We start from the raw sequence: 27,035 nt of genomic DNA, 5'->3' as shown, positions 1-27,035 counted from the left end.
TAGCATTCAAGCAAACGTGAATTGTGTACCATAACAATGTAGCATACTGTGTGGCGCTAGCAACAAACAATAGCGTAATTGACAGGCACACAAAAATTCATAAAGCACATAAGGCAACAGGCAAATGCATTGAATAGTTTTAGTAATTGCTGACAGAAGAGTGAAGCCACGTGCGCAAGTCAAAAACTTCATATAATATCACACCGTTATTAGACATACATACTTTAAGGCGCGTCTGTTACTTTGAGCCTATAAATGCCAGAGTCTGCTGGGTAGGAAGTAATTTCATTTGCTATTCAGCATGCTTCAAATGTGTACATGCCTTCAACTACTAAAATTTATGTATTTGAAATTAGTGCTTTTGTAAGTATGCACCCAGCGTAGTACAACATCCTGGATGCTCTTAGAGAATAACCTTTTTTGATTTAAACGCAGTTACACTGTCGCCTGCTGTTTCAATGATAATACAACTAGATACGTAGAGTGTAGTTTTCATTGCTTTTGACTATTGTAGGATGTCAGAGCCGGTATTTGTGGGTTGGAATGTCTTGATTGAATTAAAGCATTGACCATGGAGCCAAATATAAAATGAAAATAACCAGCAGTAAGTATGAAAAGACAAAACACATACAAAGTACGAGTCAACTTAAAGCGAAATAAGCCAACAGTGAACATCAGACGCGTATTGGCGCCATACATTAGGAATTCCTTCCGCCTCGCCGCTTGGGATTTTGTACAAAAGAAACAACAATTGCACATGTTTGCTGTGGCATACTTCTAGGCGCTTACAACTAGTCATTCTCTCAATTTCTTTGTGTTTTTTTAATGGCAGGCGTTTGTGTTGCTCTGCGCATAACTGGCACAAAGTAATTGAAAAATGAGCTGTGATTATTGAATACACAGCGCTACAGAGAGCCACTACGGGCAGGACATTACTTTTAACTGTTATTGGCAGTAGAATACTTTATTATTTGGTTCGTTATATGAAATGACTTTAATTCTGTGCAACAATCAAAGTATGCTGATTAGAAGCTTGTGTGAGTGTTCATTTTTCAAAATAAAAACAACTGCTAATTTTTTTTTTTTGTATTACAATTTATTATGTTATTTTGTAGAAGAAAAGGTATGGTACGCATGAGTGATTTTCAAATGCGTTTAAAGCGTTGAGTTTCAAGGACATAAATAAAAAATTTATAAAATCATAAGATGGCATGAGCAGAAAAACTAATAAGCACAATTCAAAGTATAAGTTTTGAAACTCAAAATCTTTGAAAAACTTTAGACTAAAAAACTTTGGAATATACCGTTTTTTAGTTGTGGAAAATTTTTAGCACCAATTTTTAATTCGTTTATTAGCGCTAATATTTGATATATTTCGCTTATACGGAAGTTCTCTAACCACTGAAATTCGGTTTTTATTTTTTTTTTGAAAAATATGTTTAGTACTAAATTGTAATTACAAAATTTTGTTAAAGGAAATATGTATGTAAAGTAACGATTTAGAGCTACTGCTTTGTGCACGATATTGTGGCAGTTTTCTATGTCAAAATTTAAATAAAACAATCAAATTGATCACAGTAATAATACCTATTTTGAAAGCAAATATTTTTAATACTAAAAGCTTATTAAATATTTAGTGAAATATGAAATGCTTGAAAAGCAATAGAATTTATTATATTGTAACGAATTTACTTGCAAATCCTTTTATTTGCAACCCTCTGCTAAGTTCGTATCGCTAAACTGTTGAATAAATAACTCCAATATTGAATAATTGAAAAATGGCCTTTATTACAGAACTTCACAATAACACTTATACTTTGCAACGAATAGCAAGCTTAATAACCAAACTGATTGATAGCTCAAATGAAACTCTACTATTCAAAATAATTCTGCTATAGCTCGCTAGATAGCGCTTAATCGAAATCTCAAATCAAACTGAATTACCTCTTACTCGTCTGCCCCGCTTTTATAGTTTACGCTGCATACTTCTAGGTTCTTCGATTTCCAGAACTTACTAGTTAGTTTCGGCTACAAAATCGCCAGCCACAACTACGTGCACAAATTATTGCTCTCTCTTGTGACAACTCAGATAAGATATATGCATGTGTTTGTGCATTGCCGCTCCGCTGCTCGTATACGTACATATGTGTAGACGCAATTATTTATTCGTTTATATAGATACATAATGATTGAATTATTGATGTGAATGTTTGTAGTTTACAGTCTCTCGCGCATACATAGGCGTATAAGTAAATGCATCTGTGTGTGACATCTTTCGGCTGCCTTATATATGTGTATACATGATTTGATTATTGACGCAAATACTGCTTATCGTGGCCTTAGCATCGCCTTAGTGATGGTATAACTTAGTGATGTTAATATCCGTGACACTGCCCTCCACCTAAGTCTGATCGTCCCGATCAGACAAATCTCTCGATCTAAACGCTGCTAGCATCGCCAAATGTACCACTCTTCTACTCCGTGGTTTCTCAATGCTATGTATGCGGTAGATGGTATCACCGATCTTCTTCACAACCTTGTATGGGCCTTCCCAATTGCACCGAAATTTGGATGGAACACCTTTCCGCCGGTGAGGGTTGTATAACAGTACCAAATCTCCCTCCCGGAAACCTTTCAAATTATTTTCCTTGTCGTACCTGTGTTTCATCTTACTACTCATTATCCTGGATTGTTCCCTCGCACTCTGTTGCTTGGCCAATGAACTACTTCGTAGAGCTTGCGCTTGACGGATTGGCTGCGCGTAATCAGTATCGTTCCCACGTTTCACAACAGTAGTGCGCTCCGGCTGGAAACTACCCTCGCATTCTTCCTCGGAAATTCATTGCTTCGTTTTCCTGCGTCTTTTAGGTTTTGTCAATGCCAGTGTTTCTCTCGCAGGTGCTTTTGATTTTGCTTTATTTGGCCCATTCGATATATTAACCTTTGCCTTTGACTTCCATAGTTTTTGTCGAGTCTTCTTCACCATTACTCGATTACTACTGAACCCTTTTTCCAAACTAAAGTTAAGTGGTATGTCCTGGTTCTTATAGCGCATAATTTTTCTCCGCATATCGATCCTGATGTCAGAGCGCGGAAGTCCACTCCCAAAATGACTTCATCAACGATCTCCGCCACAACGAATTTGTGTAGAACCTTGACTTTTCCAATTAATACCTCACGTACCGCTTCGCATTGGACTTGATTATACTCGCCTGTGACCGTACGCAACCTTGCTCCAGGTAATGACTTTACTCTCCTGTAGACCAAATCAGATCGAATCAAGGAATGAAATGCCCCCGTATCTACAGTCAGTACATGCTCTTTACCATCCACATTACCTCTAATGGTAAGACTGCTTGATTTCCTTCCAATCTGCGACACAGATATCACAGGACATTCAATAGCCGGGGCAAGTTTTCGTTCTTTACATCCGACACGCTCTTGCTCATTTCCGCCAGCTTTGCGTTTACGGCCACCCACATTGTTGGAACTATTAGGACCAAGATCAAAATGACGTGGAATGTGACCTGGGTTGCCGCCCTTGAAACATTTAATAACTCCATCATTCTTCTGTTGAGATCCCTTCAGTGCTTCCAAAATTGTGTCTGCCCACTCTGGCCGTTCTACTTACACACGGCGTGCTTTGAAAACTGGCTTACACAGAAGCGACGCTGTTTCCTGAATCAGAGCATGCGATACCGTTTCAGCAAATGTTAGTTTTGGATTCGCATATGTAGCCCGCTTCGTTTCCACATCTCGTATGCCATTTATAAAGCTCTGAATCTTTACCCTCTCGGTGTATTCTACGGGTGCGTCCGCATTTGCGAGATGAGCTAACCTTTCAACATCCGAGGCAAACTCCTGCAAAGTCTCATTCGCTCTTTGGTGACGGTTTTGCAACTCAATTTGGAATATCTGTTTCCTATGCTCGCTTCCATAACGTCGTTCTACAGCAGCCATCAATGTTTCATAACTGTTCCGTTCGTACTCTGGAATCGTCTGTAAGATTTCCGCTGCAGGCCCTTTCAATGCCACGAACAGTGCAGCAACTTTATCTTCCGCATTCCAGTTGTTCACTGCTGCGGTCTTCTCAAACTGTAGCTTGAAGACCTGGAAAGGAACAGAACCGTCAAATGATGGTGTTTTTACCTTTGGATTGCTTGCTGAAACAGCTGGGCGGTTTAGTTGTAACTGCTCCATACGACTTTTTAACGTGTCTATTTCGGCATCAATTTTGTCCTCGAGTTGTAAAATTTTTGAATCCTGCTCTTCCAGTTTCACAAAGAGCTGCGATGATACCTGTTCCGAAATTTGTGCCGACATTTCAGATATACGTGCCTCTTGCGCTTCCAGTTGAGATGCCAAATATGTCTTCTGTTCTTCCAATTGTGATGTTATACGGGTTTCCTGCGATTCCAGTTGGGATACCATATATGTCTTCTGTTCTTCAATCTTCGATGTTATACGTGTCTCTTGGGATTCCATCTGTGATGACATTGTCGATGTTTGAGCAGATATTGCAGCCAAAATCATGTTCAAGTCTGTTCTCGTAACTGTCTGCGATGTTTCGTTTTTCTCTTCAATTTTTGTTACTTCCTCGCCATCAAGATGAAAGTCATACTCTTCCACATCAATTCATTCCGCTTCCATTGCCTCTCGTAGCCGTGCTTGAAGTTCAAGTTTAACGCCGCTTGTATTCAATCCACGGCTCTCCAAATCCTTCTTTAGTTGCGGATCTTCAATTCACTGAACTCTGCCATGTCCTTGTTGTCCTCTGGAATTTATTCAACAATTCCTCTTCTGACACCAATTGTAACGAATTTACTTGCAAATCCTTTTATTTGCAACCCTCTGCTAAGTTCGTATCGCTAAACCGTTGAATAAATAACTCCAATATTGAATAATTGAAAAATGACCTTTATTACAGTACTTCACAATAACACTTATACTTTGCAACGAATAGCAAGCTTAATAACAAAACTAATTGATAGCTGAAATGAAACTCTACTATTCAAAATAATTTTGCTATAGCTCGCTAGATAGCGCTTAATCGAAATCTCAAATCAAACTGAATTACCTCTTACTCGCCTGCCCCGCTTTTATAGTTTACGCTGCATACTTCTAGGCTCTTCGATTTTCAGAACTTACTAGTTAGTTTCGGCTACAAAATCGCCAGCCGCAACTACGTGCACAAATTATTGCTCTCTCTTGTGACAACTCAGATAAGATATATGCATGTGTTTGTGCATTGCCGCTCCGCTGCTCGTATACGTACATATGTGTAGACGCAATTATTTATTCGTTTATGTAGATACATAATGATTGAATTATTGATGTGAATGTTTGTAGTTTACAGTCTCTCGCGCATACATAGGCGTATAAGTAAATGCATCTGTGTGTGACATCTTTCGGCTGCCTTATATATGTGTATACATGATTTGATTATTGACGTAAATACTGCTTATCGTGGCCTTAGCATCGCCTTAGTGATGGTATAACTTAGTGATGTTAATATCCGTGACAATATTTATATTATATTTGTACGATTTGTAAACTTACATTAAGAGCAAATATATTTTAGTAATACAATTTAGTAAACATATTTTAAGTCACGTCTAAAAACTAAAAACTAATGTTTTAAGCGCTATAATTGACACTTACTTATAAGACCTGAATTGCATTTTAATAGATATTGTTGGAAATAATCTTATCACCAGAACTTTGGATGCATTTTTTACTACCTAAACTTAGTACACACACTTTAAATACTAATTTTAGTACACGAACTTCTAAAATTGTTCACAATAATTTAGTTCTCCACGCTGTAAATACTTAGTATATTCTTTTTATTTTATTTTTATCTGTTTGATCATTAGAAACTCAGTACTATAATTTAGTACAACTCATTCAAGCAACAGAAACTAAGTAAAGTACTGAAAAATCGTTTGAAACACTTCTATACCTCAAGTTTCCAGTTTGTTGCTTGAATACTCTCGACACTATTCTCTTCTTAAATGTTACTGTGCGTTAGCTTTATCTCGGGCTTTAGTACTACACACAAATCCTTCTGGGCTCTATAATTTGATTACTGATTTAAATGTTTCTATTTTTTTCGTCGATTTTAGTACACATATTTATATATATTTGTAACAATTAAAAAAAAAAAACATTTTTTTGCTTTAACCTAATTGCTATTAATAAAATTTTGGGCACTTTACTTATTTAGTACAAAAATTAAGTAGCAATATCATTACTAATTTCATTCCAAGCCCGAAACTTTTAAGTACTAAAGACTGCCCATATATTGTGATTGATTTTAGACTAAAAGTGCGTCTTACTTGGGCATATGCTTTAGTACACAAATGGTTATCCCTCAAAAATTGACTAACATTTGTAGTAAACATTTTCTGAAAAATTTAAGCTTCCTCGATCAAGAGCTTTCGAAGCTGAGATATGAGGTTTTTATTTCTACGAATTTGGTACTAAATACTGAAGCATAGTTTTTTACCTACAGTAAGGGTTGCAAAAAAAAATAGAGCTAAGTGCTTTGTGTTATGGAATGCAAATCTCTTATCTATAGTGTAATCATTAAATTATAAGATTTCAATTAAAGCTGATTTTTTTAGTACTTAAAATATGTATAATTAAATTTAGTACAAATTTTTTATTTTTATTTTTTAAATATCTAGAAGTATAATTTCCAAGAAAATATGTGCACTTGAAATTGGTACTAAATAAAATTGTATTTTAAGAATTCTAGCGTTTTATTGGTTTGATCAAAGAGTTTTTTATGCTACACTAAGTGCTACCTTTGTCTTGCAAATTTATTGGTAAATTTTCGATGTTAATTTTAGACTCAAAAACAAGCAAACAATAACAAAGAATTGCATGAGATTGTGAAGAAAAATTTAGTACTAAAAAATTTCAAATTTAATTTTAATGCTGAATAAATACAATAAAGTACAAACAAATATTGTATGATGCATGAACAATTTTTAGTACTAAAAAAGGTGTACTAAAATTAAGTACATAACTATTTGTAACACTAAGATGCAGTTAATAGCACATTCCTAACATTTCGCTATATTTTGCACAAACAGAATAACTGCAATACACAGAGAAAATAGTTCAAGTATAAGCAGGAGCCTTATCAAAAAAACATGAAAACTGCTTTATGTGCAGGTAAGTAAACGAATAGAATAAAATCGCAGCTGGAGAGCAAAAACGAAATGTTAACTTTATTGCTTGACACAGCAACAAAGGCAATACTGCAAAGCATGACTGAGGTGTGCCCGAGGCGCCGCGGCGCGCCGTACAGTGTATATGTGTGACATTTACCCGCGCACACATACACACACAACCATTCACGTAAAACGCCAGTATGTGGTTATTGTTGCTATCACGTACAAGCCATAAACTAACAACAACATACGCTTGGACATTCGTATTGCAAACAGCTTCGACAAACAAACCAAATAACAAAGGAGAAATAAACAAAATGACGAAAAAAAGAACATTAAAAACAATTCAGCTGAGAAATCATAGCGTTCCCCTTGACAAAGACCGTCAGCCCAAAAAAGCAATAATAAAAGCAAAGCTATGAAACTATTGCACATACGTTTACAAATTGATTCTTCAGTGCACATAGCGTTGCCATATTCTAATAAAATTATATAAGGCGCTTTGCTTTGCTGGTTTGCTTTAGATGGACGTGAGCTCTCACCTTTGTCACACATACACACACCAAACATAAAACAATTCATTTCAAAAAAGATTTTAATTTATTGTGTATATTTATTTGTTATTATAGCAACATGTTGCAGCTGGTGGCATGAGAACGTGCGACGAGTTGAGTTGAGTTGGCCTAAAACGTTGCGCAGAAGTTTGCGTAGCGTAACTAGAATGAAGATTTATATGCCTCACAGCTGAGTGAATGCTGGAGTCTAGTGAAATTTAAGTGACAAAGTTGTGGAGGGAGTTCGTAAGAATAAAAGTGAAAAATGTAAGTAAGAGTTTGAAGTAAGAAAAGCTTGGCACATAAAATTTAATAAAGTGTTTCCACGAAGTGCTGGTGCTGGGTTGACCAATCAATTTATAAGTAGAAAAGCATTTTTCGTTTACGTTTTTCCATTTGTTCTGCGTACACGGATAGCGCAAAAGTTTAGTTTATAAACTACATATTGACACTGAGTGTGAAGCACGTAACACGATATTGGTTTTGCGGAGAATTTTTAGTACTTTCTAAGTTTAGTTGTTTAACCTTACTTTGCGCTAATAGATACTGATAACTAAAATTGCGAAAATATAGTACAACTTGAATTTTGAGTACTTGATTTCAAGCATAATAAACAGTTTAATACAAACTTTTAAATACTTAAGTAACTAAATATACTTATATCAAAGTATTTAAACATAAGTATAAAAGTGTTCTTTTTAACAATTTCAAATAATTTTTATAAATAAATGTTTAGTACTTTTTCTAAGTACTTGATTGCCAGCAGAATAATAAATACATATTGAGTGCAACAATTTTTTAGTACTTATGAAGTCAATTTATTGAAACAAATCAAAGTATATAAAATTTTTTTGAAGAATTTCTTATAGTTTTTATAAACAAATATTTAGTGCTGTTTTCGAGTACTTGATTTATAGCAGAACAGCTCATAAATTTGTAGTAAAAAAATTGTTAAACAATTATTTAGTTAATCTATTTAAACAAATCAAAGTACTAAACAATATTTTCAATAATTTCCAACAATTTTTGTACTAAATAGTATAACTGTCAACATAAAAATATATTTATTATTTAAGTTAGCTTGATAACTTAGTACTAAAATTTTCCAAAAAATACACAAGTACCAAAAAATTTTAGTAACGTTTATGCGATGGCTTCAAATTGTGTACTCTTAGAAATGTCGTACAGTACTTATAAAAATAGTTGCAGCACAAAACTTTTCGTACTAAATGATATTTTTGTAAAAATTTTGCAGCCCATGTAGTTAATTTACGTGATTAATTTTTTTTTGTTATTTAGTACTTTTTACTTTTTTTAGTACACGCATTATCAATTGCACATTTAAAGGAGTAAATGCGTATTATCTTTTTTTGAAATCATAATGTAGAATGTTTTTAGCCGTCAATAGAAACTATTTTAAAATTTAATGGTATAACAAATAAATATGTTTTATTTAAAACCGGCCTTGAGCTCATTAAATTTTAAAATATTTTTTTGAAATTACTAAAATTTGATTGTAGCGACCTTTTTACTTTGACTATATTGGGAAATATTTAAAAAAGTGTTTTATTACATTGGACCTTGAGCCGGCAAAAATCACAGTTTGATTTTTTTGAAATCTTTTTATAAAATATGAAAACCACCAATGCATATTTTTTACGGTGAAATCTTTTAAAATTTAAAAGTTTTGTACTAAATTTGTAATACTAAATACAAACAATTTTAGTGTAAAAATTTTGTATTAAATCAGCCCCTTCACATGTTGATTTTTTCAAAGCAATTTTACTAAAATTTTATTTTTTACTGAGTTTTTAGTACACGTTTTTCTATACAAGGCTTTTGCCAAAACATCTGTACACAATTTTAACAAAGAATGATTGTTTTTTTTCCAATCCTGTTTCTTAAATTGAAGAAATTGAGTAAATACTAATTTTTTAGTACACACATATATCAATCACATAGTGATAGGAGCAATATTTAAAATTCAACAACAAATATTTCTAACCGCTAAGTCTTTTAAACTTTTAGAATTTTGTACTAAATTTGTGGTACTAAATACAAAACTAGACTAGTTCAATTCAATTTCAATTCAATTTATTAATTATTTAAGATACATTAGCGCATTAGGACTTAGACTTTGTAATATTTTTTTTATTTTTTATTTTTTACCTTTATATTAAGTCGCTTTCATGTTTACCCCTCATTTCAATACGAATTTTTGACCCACGGAAAAGTATTTGTCGGTAACTTCCCGTTGCGCTAGACACTTGATATTTAGAACATAGTTCAGATCTGAGAGACATTATAATGCAAGTGAAATTTTGCGATCGATTTTTAACTAACTTCTCGGTGATCCAGAGACTTGAAACTTAGCACATAGTTTGCGAGTCGATGACACTACAATTCGTGGAAAACAAAATGCCGACAGGTGGCAGACGAATCGAGATAAACGAAAATCCCAGAAAAAACGCAGGGAATCCCTGAAAAACGAGGGGAATCTTGCGAACGATTTTTGAGTAACTTGCCGGTGAGCTAGAGACTTGAAACTTGGGGTGTGGGTCAGAACCCGGTGACAATGCAATATTTGATAAAAAAAAAATCGCTAGGTGGCACGCGGATCGAGATAGTAAGAAAAATTTTATTTGGGAATCTTTCAATCCATTTTTAACTAACCTCCCGGTTACCTAGAGACTTGAAACTTGGCACTTAGTTAGAGGCCTGGTGACAATACAACTTATAGAAAACAAAGTTCTGCTAGGTGGCGCGCTAGTCAAGATACCTGGAAATCTTTAAAAAACGGGGGGAATCTTGCGATCGATTTTCGGGTAATTTCCCGATGACCTAGAGACATGAAACTTGGGCCGTAAGTCAGAACCGGGTGACAATGCAATATTTTATCAAAAAAATTCCGCTACGTGGCGCATGGATTGAGATATTGAGAAAACTAGTTTTAAATTGCGAATCTTGCAATCGATTTTTAACTAACTTCCTGGATATGTAGAGACTTGAAATCTGAAATATAGTTAAAACTCGGTGACAGTGCAATGTTTGATCAAAAAAATTGAGCTACGTAATACACAAGTCGAACTATTTAGAAGATTAGGCCATACCTTCATGGCTAGCCTCCTGAGTGTTGCAGGCGTTGTAGAACTCCACCTCGTTGAAGGCCCAACTCAATGCACGTCCTTGGATACTTTTAGGCGTACGCGACTTTCACCACGATTCTTTTAGACTTGTAGGCGTATGCGAATTTCACCACGATTTTCAGCTGTGCAAATTAAGTAGCTGACAAACGAGGTGGAATTCTCTTGTTATGATGCGAGGTGGAATTCTGTTGTTTTCCCCAGTGTTGTCAGCGAAAATTCCACTAATTCTCTTAAGCCTTGCTATTTTGAACAAATAAATAAAGATAAGAATTTTCGCTCAGAAATTACTTAAATTACTAATCATAGTTGCAATTGCCTTTTTGTAGGCAGTACTACAAAATTTTAAAATAAAAAGATGATAAAAAAAATCTTAAGGACTACCTTTATATAAATGTACCAAAAAATAGAAGGGAATTTTTCCTTTAATACAGACATAGTCTTGTTGAATTTTGACTAAAAAACTTTAACAATAGCTCTTGTAAAAGAATTTTGGGATTTAAAATTATAAAGGTAGAGTGCGTGTTTAAATTTTAAATAATCAATTAGTTAATGTCAAGTACATGTTTTGCCTTAAATTGAAGGATTGCGCTCTACCTTTATAGTTTTAAGTCCCAAAATTCTTTTACAAGAGCTATTGTTAAAGTTTTTTAGTCAAAATTCAACAAAAACTTCTATTTTTTGGTCCATTTATATAAAGGTATTCCTTCAAATTTTTTATCATCTTTTTTGTACAGTCAGCTACTGACTTACTTCATGGCCTGATTTTATTTCTATGCAAATTTACTAAAATTTCAAAACTTTATTTTGTACTGGATTTTTAGTACAAATTTCGCTTACCAAATTATTTGCAAAAATTTTAACAAAAAATACGTTATAATTGCTTTAAAATTCAAGCTTGCATCACTAGTGCCGTATATTTAGTACACAAATTTTGTTTTAAAACCTAGTATAAAAATGTTGTACTAAAGTTTGGTACTAAAATTTTAGTACATGTTTTGCTTCACTAATCCTAAAACAATTGAAGCTATTTTAAAAATTGCACAATTATCCTAACTGCCTGCATTAGATATAAGCTTGCCTTTCAACCATTTTATATATGAATTTATACTTGTATACTTTATATAATAATAAATTGTGCTATTTATATAAACTCTTCCTGTTTGCTTTCTTTCATACTTTCTTGCATAGCGCATTTGTTTGCCCTTGCAGTATTCACATATTTATCTAGATTAAGTACTAATATTTCAGTTGTCGTTGCCGCTGCAAGTTAGTTGTTGTTTGCTTTTGCTAGGCTTGTTTTGTTGGCGTTGATGCAGTCAACTGCAGTGTAGCCTACGTCATTACAATATATGTGCACTTATATTTATACTCTAAGAGGTCAGTCGCCATAGCAATGGAGAGTAAGTGCAGCTCGCATTGTTTGCATGAGCCATCTGGCGGCAATGACGACCTACATAATAATAAATGGCTAGCTATTCTAAGCACGGCTTCAGTGTAATATAAATGAGAGTAGGCAAATAAAAGGCAGAATTGTATGTGTATACGTATACATCTCTATTTTATTTCATACGATAAAGAGTATGTATGAGTGCGATATGGGAAGGGAATAAGGGAAACAAATATGTAAGCTGTTTAATTTTTACTTCAAAGGATAATGAAAGCATGTAATGCGAACAACTGAATGAAAAATGGTCGAATGGTATCTACTACTTGGTAAACCAATTTAGTACGCACTACTTATTTTAGTACATAGTTTTTAGAACTGATTTGATATGTAAACTTTCAGTTAAAAAACTCGTTTTGTATTATGGCGGCTTAGCTAACTGTTGTGAAATATTTAATCGAGTACTAACTTTCTAATAATGTACTAAATTAATTTAGTCGTAGTTATTTTGAATTAACAAAATTTATGCTACTCTACGTGCATTATATTCTAACATAGAAAAATAAAAATTTTCCTTAAAGTCTGAAATACGCATTTCTTTACCCGAAATATGTTGTATATTAAGTACTGACTGCTTAGGACAAGGAAAGTACCTTATCTTTTGCTCAAAAAAGTAAAAGGGCGTACTAACAGCTGCTCCAACAACTCAATTAATCATTTTTGTACATCTTTTATAAAATAATATAACGAAACGAGTGAATTTTAGTACTTAAGTTAACAACTTTAGTACGAACCTTTTGTCTTATATTTAGTAACAATTTTTAATATAACTTAAGAGTAATAAATTTTGTACATATTTTTTTTGCTAACTCAAGTACTGAATTTTGTACTAAAACATTGTGTGAGCTTTTTAAATAAAATTATACACTATATTAAATATATTGCTCCCTTGCGATTTAATTTTATTTTAAATCTATTTATGTACAAAATTTTAACTATTAATTGTAAAAAGTTTCATACTAAAATTAGTACTAAAATATTGTACAAATTATTAAATAAAAATAATATTAATAATCTTAGGTGTTTTACAAAAATTATTTTTGTAAAAAATACATACTATAAGTCCTAACAGTTTTAGTAAAAAATATTTTAGTTCCAAATTAAAAAAATATTTTAGTACTAAATCGAAAATAAAAACTTTAGCACAAACACTTCATACGAAATTTACACCAAGTTTCGGCTCCAGCTTAAAAATAATAAATTTAGTGAGTTTTTTAATGAAAGTTAAGTAAACAACGCAACAACATGATTTAGTAATAAATTCGTGTTAAGAATTCTCAGCAAAAAAATTAAGTGACACACGTAAGCTAAAAAGTGTATGTCACAAGTACCAAATATTGTTTTTTTGTGTACTAAATTTAAATAAAACGTTACTTTCTAGTTTTTTTTGCTTTCCTTGTTAATACTGCATATAGCACTTGTTTAAATTTCAATGTCTAAATTCCCAAAGCAGAGCATCAAGTATGTGCAATACATACTTTCACGTTTTGTATTTTTCTGCGCTTTAGATGTTGTAGTACTAAAATGTATATGATATGCGCGCTTGCATCTGTGTGAGTAAACTATGAAACTTAGCTTCTATCTTGTTGCTGCAACCATTCCTTTTAACAACCTCACATGCAGTTAAATGCAATTTTGTGTAATGTACCTTCATTTTTCAATTCTCTTTTTTAATTTTTTACGCTCACTTTCGTGCCAATTATATTGCCAACTAACGGCACATTAGCGCCTGTAAAAATTAATATAATTACATTACTACGTATACTCATATTTGTGAGCAAACATACACATTACCCAGCAAACATTTGGAGTCAATACGGATTCAAAAATGAGTCAGAAAGAGTTTTAGCTCGGAGCTTTTACGCTCACTATGAACTCATTTGTGAGTGTGAAATGAGTGTAGTTTCCTTCTTGCTGTTGTCGTTCAATACGATCTCAATTCTATACATCATGCGAGCCTTAATGTAACTCCGATATGGCTACTAATAAGCTCACAAGCAGCTCATACTTTGCCTTTAATATGACTTTATTAGGACTCTTTCTTGTGTTCTCATTGGCTCATATAATACGTAAACATAATACATATTTAGCCTTCAAAGAGGGATTTTGGATACATATCGGAAAGAACAAATATTAATGAAGAAAGTGGGAAAGAAACCATATTAAAGAAGAAAGTCTTAAATGATATGATATTTATTTCTCTCACACCAAACATACCAAAAAGGACCCTCGGTTATTGGTAATATGGGTAAAAATCAGGAAAGAAGACACCTTAAAATACAAAGCAAGAAAAACTTGATATATTGCATATATGAAATGTTGCCTTGTTGAATATACACCCTTGTCACTGGGCTCATAATTTCCATCCTGTTGGAGTCATATGTATATGAGCCTTTTATGATTAAAGTTATTTAGCGCATGTTTCGCACATTTTTTGGACTCCTATCGGACTAATAACTACAAAAATGTTAAAGGGGCTATATATGATCACATATATATATACAAAAACTAAGTTAATAATTAGTAGTTGGCATGATGCCTTTTGAAGATGTGTGTGCATAGAGGCGTGTTTGTTGGTTAATGCATTAGAGCTCATTATGTTACAAATGTTGCATATTTTTGTAGCCAAGCGGCTATATGCCAGACACTTAACTGTGCAATAGCATTTGTGTTATTAGAGAAAAACACTCTATTGTGAAATACTAAAATCATAAAAAAATAATAATAATGCAACAGCGTCTGCCATTTATTTGCTCACGTACGAGTTGACTTGAAACAATATTACTCCACTACTACGTCTTTCTATTGTTTCAATTGCTAATGCTTACATATTCTACTAACATTCGTTTGTTAACATTTTAATTACGTTTACTTTTCATACACGGCTTAAAGTCTTTTTATTGCATTTACTTATTTCTAACTCTCCAAAGTATTGCACGTTCGTACTGCAGTGTCGCGCTCGTCTTTCGTAATTTTGCTTGGTAAGCGCCTGTAAATAGCCAAAGTTTACCAGCATCGTTATAAAATAGATTGCATAATTAATAGAGAGGTGGAGGCGGAGGTAGAGGGCGGCCCCCACTCCGTTGGAAGGACTAGGTAGAAAACGATTTCAACTCCCTTGATGTGACCAATTGGCGCCGGTTGGCAGAGAGAATGAGCGACTGGTGCGCCTTGTTGGACGGCCATAACCGTTTAAACGGGTAAGCGCCAATTAAGTAAGTAAGTAAGCACAATTAATATCATAAATTTATGCCCAACCTTTGCTCAACGGCATTTACTTACCCTAACTATTCCATTCGCTGTTTGCATTGTTTTAAGTTTTGTGCTGCATAAAATATTACTCATACGCCATGGTGTTCTATTTTAATGTAAAAATGATTGCAATGGCAGGTAACACGTAAAACTAATAAATTCATATTTTGTATGCGTTTATGTTATTTGGTTTGCTGGCAAAATGTAACAAAGTTCTTGTGTGCAAGCAGCGTCGAATAATATTACGCATACGTCAAGCTGGCGCGCGAGAGCGAGGGCGGAGAATTTCATATAACAAATACTGATATTAAAACAATTGAATTATCGAGTTTCTTGCGGTGTTCTGATACAAATAATTTCAACAAATTTTCTTTATGAATTCTTGAAAAAAAATAAAATAAATAAATAAATAAAAAAATTTGAGAAACAAAAAAATATTACCATACGCTATGGTGGTTTTCTACCGTACTAATTATTGCAGCCGCAAGAAACACGTCACTATAATAAATTTATATTTTGAAAGCTTTTATTTGCCATTTGAGTTTCTCGCTAAACGTAGTAAATATATCAAGCACAATATGCGTCCAAAATATTACTCAATGGTGTTCAATTTAACTTGTAATTTAAATTTATGTGAAATTTTTATAGCTTGTTTGCCGTGTTGCGTCGAAAAATTTAATCTAAATACTAGAGTATCCGACAGACTTTGTTCTGCCCAAAAATTGGTTTGTCTACGTTTAACAAGTGAGCCTAGCTTTCCTTCTTTACTCTCTATCTGATTTTCTTCCCCTCTATCTTCCATATTTGTCCTATTTTGTTCATCATTTATTCCTTCTATCTCCCTTCCACTGCTTCCACCACTGACACCCCCATTTTCACTTCCACTTCCAATACCATATCCACTCCCGTTCATTCTCCCCTACCCATCCTACTCCCAATAACACTCCCATTGCCATTCCCACCCTCAATTCCTCTACCTCACCTCTCCCACTATTTACATATATTTTAACCAAACATTGAATACTTGATTCATCTAATCGGGCGATTTCATTATTAACGCCGGTACAATTTTTTAAAATTGAATTCATCTTTACATATAAAAATATATATAGATTATTGAGATGCGTCCGTGGTGATGTGGTTAGCTCCGCATATCGCTCCGAAGATCCTTGGTTCAAGCCAAACCAATATAAAAAATGTATAAACAATTTTTTCAATTAAAAGAAAGTTGCCATCCCTCGGCAGTGTTTCGCCAAGTAGCCCGAATGTATTTCTGCCATAAAAAGCTTCTCAGTGAAAACTCATCTATTTTGCAGATGCCGTTCGGAGCTGCGAAAAATATATAGGTCCCGTTCCGTCAATTTTTAGGAAAAATTTAAAGGAGCACGACGTAAATTGGAGAAGAAGCTTGGCCTAAAATCTCTACGGAAGTTATGAAGGCTTGCATTTATTTAATTGATACATTCTAATTTACTGGGCATTATATTCATCTCTGCGATGTATTTTCTTTACCGGTAAACAGAGGCACTTGTCATACTGTAACTTATGCATTTTTCAACTTTTTTTCTCTTCTTTACTTAGTCACTTTCTCGACTTCTCTTCCTACCTCAATATTCCTCTAATTTTCATCATTTCCTTCCTTTATGTAGGTTCGTCCCCTTCCTATCTTTTCCTTGAGCCTTCTCCATTTGTATCTCCATTTCCTACTCTCACTTTCTCTGTTTCCCTCTCTTTATTTTTCTTTCTCTTACCCCTCGCTTTCTCTCTGTCCCCGATTCCCACTCCTACCACTCATTCCTCTATTTATCTTTTTCAGCCTATGGCTTTTTAGGAATTTTGAATTGCTTCGTCCTATCTTAAATTAAAGTGGTACCAACAGATTTTGCATTCGCTTTTGTATATAACACTATTCAAAGGCTGCCTATAGAATAAAATTCAAACAAATCATACAATTCCGGTCCACCTTCCCAAAGGAAACGGCACTAAGCATAATATCTTGTCGAAGAGGAACCCTGTACCAAATCTCAAGCAAATGGCACTATAAGTTTTCGGATTAGGTCGGTATCCGGTCCTCTTCCAGGAAAGAAAACCTTCTCAAATAAAACTTGGTCAAAGATACCAGCACCGAATTTCAATCAAATCGCACTATAAATTAGATTTTTTTTTAAATAGCCCAGCTCACGGTACACTTCCCGAGAATTAAAGTTTCTTGAATAATAAGTCAGTCAAACCAAACCGAAAGGATAAGAAATAAAATGGACCAAATTGTGAATCTAAAGCCTCCTCATATCCTCTTTAACACACAAAACTTAATAAAATCATGTTAATTATTAAGTTCTAAAACTCTACGTTTACAATTTTTTTTATTAATTTTTTTTTACTAAAAAACGCTAGACTAGTTTTTAGCACTGATTTTTTCAAAGCATTTTAGAAGCATTTATTACTGATTTTCGTTAAGTATGTGTGTGTAGCAAACATTTTTGGTACTAATGTTAAGTACTAATTATTAGTCCAATTTTTTTAACCTCCGATTTTTTGTTCTAAATCCTGCAAACTATTGACACTCATTTAGTACTTATTAAATTTAACTAAATTGGCATGAATAATAAAACAAATTGAGTAGCAATTATGTAGTCCTGGTTTTGTGCTGGAAATGTAGTACTATTTGATTATTAAGGTTTTTACTAAATAAATAAAAAAAATATTTCAAAATATTCAGATTTGTTCCTTCGGCTCTCAAACGTTTGTCAGTTCTTCAGCTGATTTTATTATCTTTTCCATTCAATACCTTTTTTCATGCATTTCATATATTCCACTTTCTTTTTCATCACAAATTTCCTTCACACTCACACAATCTTTCATTATTTATTATACATTTGTGGCTGTTGATGCGGTTATAGTGGCTGACCGCTTGAGTTTAATGCCAAATGGGAACGAATTAGAGCGGGTTTATGGCTGCTAACGAGTATATACGGAATGAAATTAGTGAGTAGAAATGATGGCAGAAAATGAAATTTACATGCGATCAAAGGAAAAAGCACTAATTTAATGGCGCAAAAAAGCAATGAAATAATATTAGGAAAGGAGGTAATGGCATAACTTAAGCGCTGGATGGTTGAGCTATGAAGAATACTAACAATTGGTTAGAAAAAGTGTGAAAAATACTAAGCAGCGGAAAGTTTACATACAACCTAAAAGTTGTAGGCTTTTTTAATGAAATTTTTATGTTAATTTGAGTAACATAGGTGATTTTTCATATGGATATTGCATAGTTCACTTCCGACAGATTGTGGCTACTTAAGTAATTTGATAAGAAGACGCAATCGAAAAATATTTTTACAAAAAATTCTTTGAAGCCCTCTTGTACCTTTTAGTCTAGCTATACTAAAAACTAATTATTAACCGTCTAAAAATTCTTGAAATGCATTGATAAGCGAACTCCAAAAATCAATTAAAAAAACTACTGTTCCCAACTGTTACTACCCAAAATTAAGTCCTAAAAGAGTACTAAAAACATAGCACTAACATCTATTATACTAAAAAGAATATATTTACGTTACAACTCTAGTACTAAAAATTAGCCCAAAAGAGGTTTGTACAATATTTTTTGCATACAATCTTTTTACTAAAAATTTTAGTAATAAAAAGTTTTGTACAGCTTACACTTATTTCTTTATACTAAAAGTTGACGTACTGAACACCTTAGTACTAATAACTAAAAAGTATATAATTGGTACTAAAAAGTAATGTATTGTGAAATCGAAAGGTAAAGTTTTAGTGCTAGGAATATGCTCATCCACATCTTTAAAAAAGTTGGTGCTAAATTTTTCGCATAAAATTATTTTTAGTAATTTTTTAATTTTAATCTTAGTACTAAAAAGTTAAGTATTAATTGTACTAAGTATAATAAAATAAAAATAAAAAATAATTGAAATCGTAAAGATTTAGTATTAGGAATACTTACATCAACCTCTTCCAAACAAAAGTTTAGTACTAAGCAGTCGAGTACTAAGAAAATAAAAAATAAATAATTTGTATTACGAAATTTTCGTTATGGTGGCCACACACTCCACTTTTCAGACGAAATATCATTTATTTAAGTGCTTATATCCACAACTGAAGTTTGATACCAAAACTCCGTACTAAATTTAGGCACTAAAAGTGTATAGATATTAAAATTGAGTTAACAAAATAATGGCAAATTTGGTACTAAACACAATTTGGTATATGATTTTCGTACTAAGATACAGTTTTACTGAATCTCAGTTTCGTACTAATATTCAGTAGTACTAAAATCTAGTACATAATTTTCTTCCTAAAACTCGCTTTACACCCATCGAACCCACAGAATAGGCATAATAACTATGCATCCCTCACTTCAAAACCCCCCCAATTCGATTGCAAATTTTGACGTGCATGATTTCAATAAAATAATATTTCCTCTTAAAAACCGAACTCAAGACTTCATAACTCCATTAAAAATTTTAACAAGAATTTCTTGTGCTTTGCTTGGCATTTTTCTCAAACCATATTCTACAACTTTTGCTTTATCTCAACATTTTCGCGTTAAATGAAATTCCTGTTCGCACAAAAACCACAAAGGCGTTTTTCAATTAAGCGCGTCTAAGATATTAATTTAAAAATTCACTCGAAGTTTTTGTCGCGTAGTTGGACGATATTGCTTTTGTTAAATAGAAACACACACACATTGAAACAAATTAAAAAGTTGCACTCACCTGAACATGCTTGCGGTGGTAACGGAAAAATTAATGTTGTTGAACTTTTACGTCTCGCAACGGCGCAACCAAGTGATTGTGGTTTGAAGCTTCTCAGCTGTTGCATAAAATCGGAGCACTCCATTAGAGCAACGTCTGCAAAATGTAGATCGCAGAGTATGTGGTTCTGAAAGAAGAATATAGAGTGGGAATTGAGTAGGTAGGTGAAAAAAGAAAAGCAGGCGATAAAGCAAAAAAAAAATATATAAAGTTCATTAAATAATATGAAATTTCTCAGACTACGTTATAGACTTTTATACCACATTCCATAAGTTTTAACTTTTGTAAATTTTTATAAAAATAATGAGGACAGCAGTGCGCCGAAATTTGCGTTATACATATATAGTTTGCTTGTATCTTTGTACTAAATACTTTACCAAGCTTAGTAGTGCACAAAAAAGTATTTAATATGAATGCTTTAGTACTTTTATTTTATTGTGAGCACTAATTAAATGCTCTCCGTTCTTTGAAGTAAAACGAGTATTGCTAATACAAAAGTATGTAAGTCAGACAGTTGGTTACGGCGTCCGAAATCTTGTCAGTCCCTTATATATGTATGTATATATATGTTTTCTTGATTGCCTTTTATTTCGTATTAATCTTTTACACATCGAGTTTTATTTTACTGTTTAAACAACTATAGAAAATTTGCTTTTTTAAGAATTTAGCAGTGTTTAGTGCCATTTTTTTGGTACTAATGGGTATCTAAAAACATATTTATAATTTATGTTAAGAACTAATTACTACTACTAATTTTTAGTACATACTTTCAGTACTAATTTTAGTACTAATTTTTAGTACACATTTTGAGTACGAATTTTCTTTAACTTAAATTTTATTGACATTGTTTATTTCAGCTTTTTTATACTACATGACAAAGGCATTGATAGCTTTGATACTTGCAAATTGTAAGCACTCATTTAGTACTTCTTATTTCCAACTAAATTGTCATGAGTAATACTAGAAAAGTAGAGCCAATTAAGTAAGCTTAATTTTGTGTTTAAAATGTGGTACTACGTGTCTGTTACTATTAAATTAAAAAAAATTACTTTTTAGCACTAAATCACTTCTGCTGGATAAATTATGAAACATCAAAAATTAACACGACAAAAATTGGAAGAGTAGGTCTGCTTTAATTCTAACGAAGATATATTGCACCTTATTTTAATGTTTTTGATTTTAGTACTAGCAATAAATTTGTGCTAGCAATAAATTAGTACTAGTAAAAATATTTAGTTTCATTATATAAAATTACAGTTTACATTCAAAAATAAATATTATAAATATTATTATGGAATGACAGAAATCAATATTATAGAAAATAGAAAATTTAGTACTATTTATACTTTATATAACTTGAATACTAAAGTTTGTTAGAGATGTGAACATGTTGGATTTGATATTTAGTACTAAAACTAAGACTAATTTAAATTTAGAGAGCAACAAAAGCAGTTAAAGTCAAATTCCACTTATTCGTCATACTATCATTACTGAAAAACTATACTGAAGATGGCACAACGGCGAAACCGAAACCAAATTTTTCAAAATATGACGGATAATTGTTCCAATGGACACAAGGCAGCCAGTGTATTTTTTGTAGTGTATGGCTCTTTCTATGAGCTTGGGGTCATGTGGAACCGATCTAAAGTGGATATCTAAGAGTCTTTCCATAACTTTCAGCAGGAAGGAGGTACGGCTAATTGGTCTGTAGTCTTTAGCATATTCATGTGATCTTCTGCATGTTTGAGTAAAACTATAAATATAACCCTTCTTCAGCGTTGAGAGCTATGCTCTTTCTATATACTCCTTCTAGCCAAAGAATAATAGCCTCACCAAGTTTCAAAAGTTATAATGGAGATAAAAAAATGAAGTTGCCGAATTTTCAGTTCTAAACTGGGTTTTTTGTGCCCTGTTCTAAAAATCGAAAACACTGTTGAAACTAGAACGTAAAAAAATAAAATGGCATATAAAGAGTTTGTTAAGTACCGAGCGTAAGTATGCTCTATCTTGTTGCTAAAACTAAAACCCAAAACACAAAATCCAAAAATTGTTTTAAAATTTACCAACACTTCGTGTACTCATATGCCATTCGCATACGTTTATAGTCAAAAGTTTTGTGTGGCTTTGCCAATTATTTATACAAGTAAAGCAGCTTTGTCCAAATGTAGACGCCCTTATATTTTATATAACTGCTGTGATATCTTGGAACCGCACACATATTTGATATATCTATACATATACACTTACACATGTTTAGTATATTCGCGATAATTACTAAGATTTCTGCTCATTTTCACAAATCCTTTGTTTTTTCAGTTGCTCTATTTTTTTGTTTGTGTTTTTGTCAAACTTCTCTGAACGTGCCTGTTGAGCGCTTGCTTAGCTTAGAAGATAGCGAAACGAGTACTTTTTGAAAGTTTGGCGTAAATAAGTGAATAAGTGCTAGTAGCAAAGAAAAAGTAGCAGATAAATATATAATCCCTCACAACTTGCCTATTTGAGCTTGCTTTACGCGCAAGTGAATTTAGTGTAAATAGTTTGGTAACTAGTTTCATGTAGAAATGTGATTGTTGTGGTTCGTGCTACGTGTGGTTCGTGGTACGTATTTAGTTGTCATGGTCGATTTGCGGACACGAGCATTTTTGACAAAATTTCGGTTTTGTTATGTCGAATAGGATATGTTTGGCAGTACTGTGGTGGAAAAGGCATTATTTTTGAAATGTGGTAAAACGTGTCGTCGAAGTATGTTAACTAATTAGTACACTTGTCGTATTGTTAGTTTTAGCGAATATATTGTACTAAAGCATTAATAACAAAAGTTTGTGGAACTTAAAATTTGTTTAATTTTAATGAAAAAGAAAAAAGTGTTTACTAGAAAATGTGAAATAAAAGCTAAAGATTGTGTACTAAAACTTTCGTACTAAACTTAGTATTAGTAGAAATTTAAAGTAGTTTAATTTAAATGAAAACAATTTTTCTTTACTAAAATATATCAAAAAAAAGCTTAAGATTACGTACTAAAACTTTAGTACTAAACTAAGTACTAGTCAAAATCCAAAGAAATTTAATTTAAATGAAAAACAAACAATTTTTACTTGAATATATGAAATAAAAGTTTAATATTTTTGTACTACCGACTGTTTTCTTTATTTATTGTAAATTTGTTTTTTTTTTTTTTTTTTTTTTTTTTTTTTTTTTGGTTTCGGGTTGACAGTCCAATGAATCAGAAAAACGCCTTTTTTATTTTATCGCCAACGTTTCGACCTTTTATTTTGGTCTTCTTCAGGGCCTAATGACAAAAAAAAAAAAAAAAAAAAAAAAAAAAATATAAAACTTAGTATATAAGGCCTTGCATTGCAAAAGAGGGTTAATAATTATTAATTACATATACACACAAAAGTACATATATAACACAATTATTGAAATCACAGATTCTTACTCAAAATTACTGCGTTCTTCCTTGTCCAGTTGTTTTGTATAGATGTTTTGTTTTCTGCATTGTCCAGAAATGGTCATATATAAAATTTTAAATTATAGAACTTATTTATAAATTTGAATAAAATTTAAAAGAAATAAGTAATAAAATGAACACAATGTAAAATTCAAACAACAAACTATATATATATACGTATTTGACGTTTGTTGATATTTTGTCAGCCGGTTCGTGCTTGATGGACTATGTAGAGCAGCTGATGATTGTTGACATTGTTAGAAAATACACGTATAGATGTCGCTGATGTTTTTAGCTTCTACGCTTCTTTTATTAACACAGTTTTTATCAGCTTTAATAAATATTTCTTCTAATAGGATTCTTTTTCCCCAACTTTTCTCTCTAGCCAATACTTTAGTTCCTTCGAAGTCAAATCTATGTCCAAAAGTAATAGCGTGGAGGGCGAGTGCACTTTTTTCTGTTTCTTTCTTCTCAACAGTTTTTCTATGTTGATTTAGGCGTTTGTATAAATGTTGAGATGTAGTGCCTATGTAACTTTTTCTTCGCTGGCAGTCAATACAATCTATTTTGTATACAACGTTCTTTTCTTTATTTGTTGGTATTTTGTCTTTAATCTTGTTGTACATTTTCCCAACATTGTTTTTATTTTTGTACGCAAAACGGACGTTGGCAGTGAACTCTTTGAATTTGTTTGTAATACATTTTGTAATATACGGGAAATATGAAATTGTCATAGTTTTAATTTCTGCTAATTGTTGTTGAGCGTTTTAGTTTAGAAAACTTCCTACTACAAAAAGAAAAAAGTTGCATACAGTTTTTTAAGAACAATCCTGAAATAATATGCACTAGATCGGATAAAGGAAATAAATCTGTGTTTATGTACAAAAAAGACCTATTAAAACTTGGAGAGGAGATGCTCAGCGACACTGACACATACAACGCCATAACTGACCCAACAAACAAAATACAAATCAAAAACAATCTGTTTGTAAAAACCCTATTCAATAGAGGTAAAATAGACTCCCTAACTAAACGGAAACTTACAACGTACAACGCAAACCCACCAAGGATATACTTCGCACCAAAACACCACAAAAACGAAATTCCAATGCCACTTAGACCGATCTCCGCCGACTATGATGGACCAACAACAGCACTGTCGAAATATGCAACAGCGATTCTAGCCAAAATACCAAAATCGCAGTTCCACATATGCAATTCATTTGAATTTAAAGCATTCATCGCCCAACAAACACACGAACCGGGCCAAATACAAGTATCATTTGATGTAAAAAGCCTATTTACAAATGCGTCAGTTGATTCTATTTTAAGAATCTTAAACGAGAGGTGGAGGGAAATTGAATCCATCACAAATCTTTCGCAAAGTGAATTTATCGAAATGATTACTCTTTGCACAAAAAACAGCTATTTCCAATTTAACGAACAGTTCTATGCACAGAATTTCGGTTGCCCAATGGGATCACCCATCAGCTGTATTCTAGTAGAAATTCTAATGGACAACGTTTTAGAACGAGCCATTCAGAGAGTAAAAGAAGAACTAGAATTCAACATTAGCATAATTAAGAAATACGTAGACGACCTATATCTACTACTACCTGAACACATCCTTCCATCGGTCTTAAAAATATTCAATGCCATAGAACCAGGAATCGAGTTCACATTTGAAAAAGAACAACAAAATATGCTACCATTCTTGGATATGGTTATTTTCAGAAACGCACAGGACGGAACCTTTAACACGGACTGGTACCGTAAACCAGTCTCATCAGGTCGTATTTTGAATTATAGGTCAATACATCCATTAACCCAAAAAATCAGCACCGCAAAAGGGTTAATAAACAGAGTTCTTAACTTAAGTGATGAAAAATACCACAACAAGAACAAATTAATTATAAAAGGCATCCTCAAAGCGAACGATTATCCGCCAAAATTGGTGTCAAGATTAATAAATCATTATAAAATATCCATCAACAACAAAAACACCGACCCGATATTAACGAGCACCAACGCTCAACAACAATTAGCAGAAATTAAAACTATGACAATTTCATATTTCCCGTATATTACAAAATGTATTACAAACAAATTCAAAGAGTTCACTGCCAACGTCCGTTTTGCGTACAAAAATAAAAACAATGTTGGGAAAATGTACAACAAGATTAAAGACAAAATACCAACAAATAAAGAAAAGAACGTTGTATACAAAATAGATTGTATTGACTGCCAGCGAAGAAAAAGTTACATAGGCACTACATCTCAACATTTATACAAACGCCTAAATCAACATAGAAAAACTGTTGAGAAGAAAGAAACAGAAAAAAGTGCACTCGCCCTCCACGCTATTACTTTTGGACATAGATTTGACTTCGAAGGAACTAAAGTATTGGCTAGAGAGAAAAGTTGGGGAAAAAGAATCCTATTAGAAGAAATATTTATTAAAGCTGATAAAAACTGTGTTAATAAAAGAAGCGTAGAAGCTAAAAACATCAGCGACATCTATACGTGTATTTTCTAACAATGTCAACAATCATCAGCTGCTCTACATAGTCCATCAAGCACGAACCGGCTGACAAAATATCAACAAACGTCAAATACGTATATATATATAGTTTGTTGTTTGAATTTTACATTGTGTTCATTTTATTACTTATTTCTTTTAAATTTTATTCAAATTTATAAATAAGTTCTATAATTTAAAATTTTATATATGACCATTTCTGCACAATGCAGAAAACAAAACATCTATACAAAACAACTGGACAAGGAAGAACGCAGTAATTTTGAGTAAGAATCTGTGATTTCAATAATTGTGTTATATATGTACTTTTGTGTGTATATGTAATTAATAATTATTAACCCTCTTTTGCAATGCAAGGCCTTATATACTAAGTTTTATATTTTTTTTTTTTTTTTTTTTTTTTGTCATTAGGCCCTGAAGAAGACCAAAATAAAAGGTCGAAACGTTGGCGCTAAAATAAAAAAGGCGTTTTTCTGATTCATTGGACTGTAAACCCGAAACCAAAAAAACAAATTTACAATAAATAAAGAAAACAGTCGGTAGTACAAAAATATGAATAATACGCCGGGTACACAGCGAAATCCATTCTTTGACAAGATTGGCATACAATATGGCCAAGAAACCAAAACTTTATTTAAGGCTTTCGCAACAAACAACATAAAATTAGCAAAACTTAGGGCGCGGAAATTCTTT

General features: G+C 32.6%; 1 protein-coding gene across 24 annotated transcripts in view; it reads right to left on the bottom strand.

Moving 5' to 3' along the window:
• Nucleotides 1-27,035, bottom strand: part of rsh (radish) — a 798,688-nt gene that overhangs the window by 127,979 nt on the left and 643,674 nt on the right. For all 24 annotated transcript variants that reach the window (XM_067780984.1, XM_067780983.1, XM_067780985.1 and 21 more), the window contains one exon: nt 20,314-20,479. In XM_067780984.1, the coding sequence (XP_067637085.1) occupies nt 20,314-20,479 (166 nt within the window). The remainder of the gene's footprint in view (nt 1-20,313; nt 20,480-27,035) is intronic.

This window comes from Eurosta solidaginis, chromosome 4 (assembly GCF_040869045.1).
Source record: "Eurosta solidaginis isolate ZX-2024a chromosome 4, ASM4086904v1, whole genome shotgun sequence".
Taxonomy (NCBI): domain Eukaryota; kingdom Metazoa; phylum Arthropoda; class Insecta; order Diptera; family Tephritidae; genus Eurosta; species Eurosta solidaginis.
The sequence above is the reverse complement of the archived record's forward strand: the minus strand, read 5'-3'. Positions and strand labels throughout refer to the sequence as shown.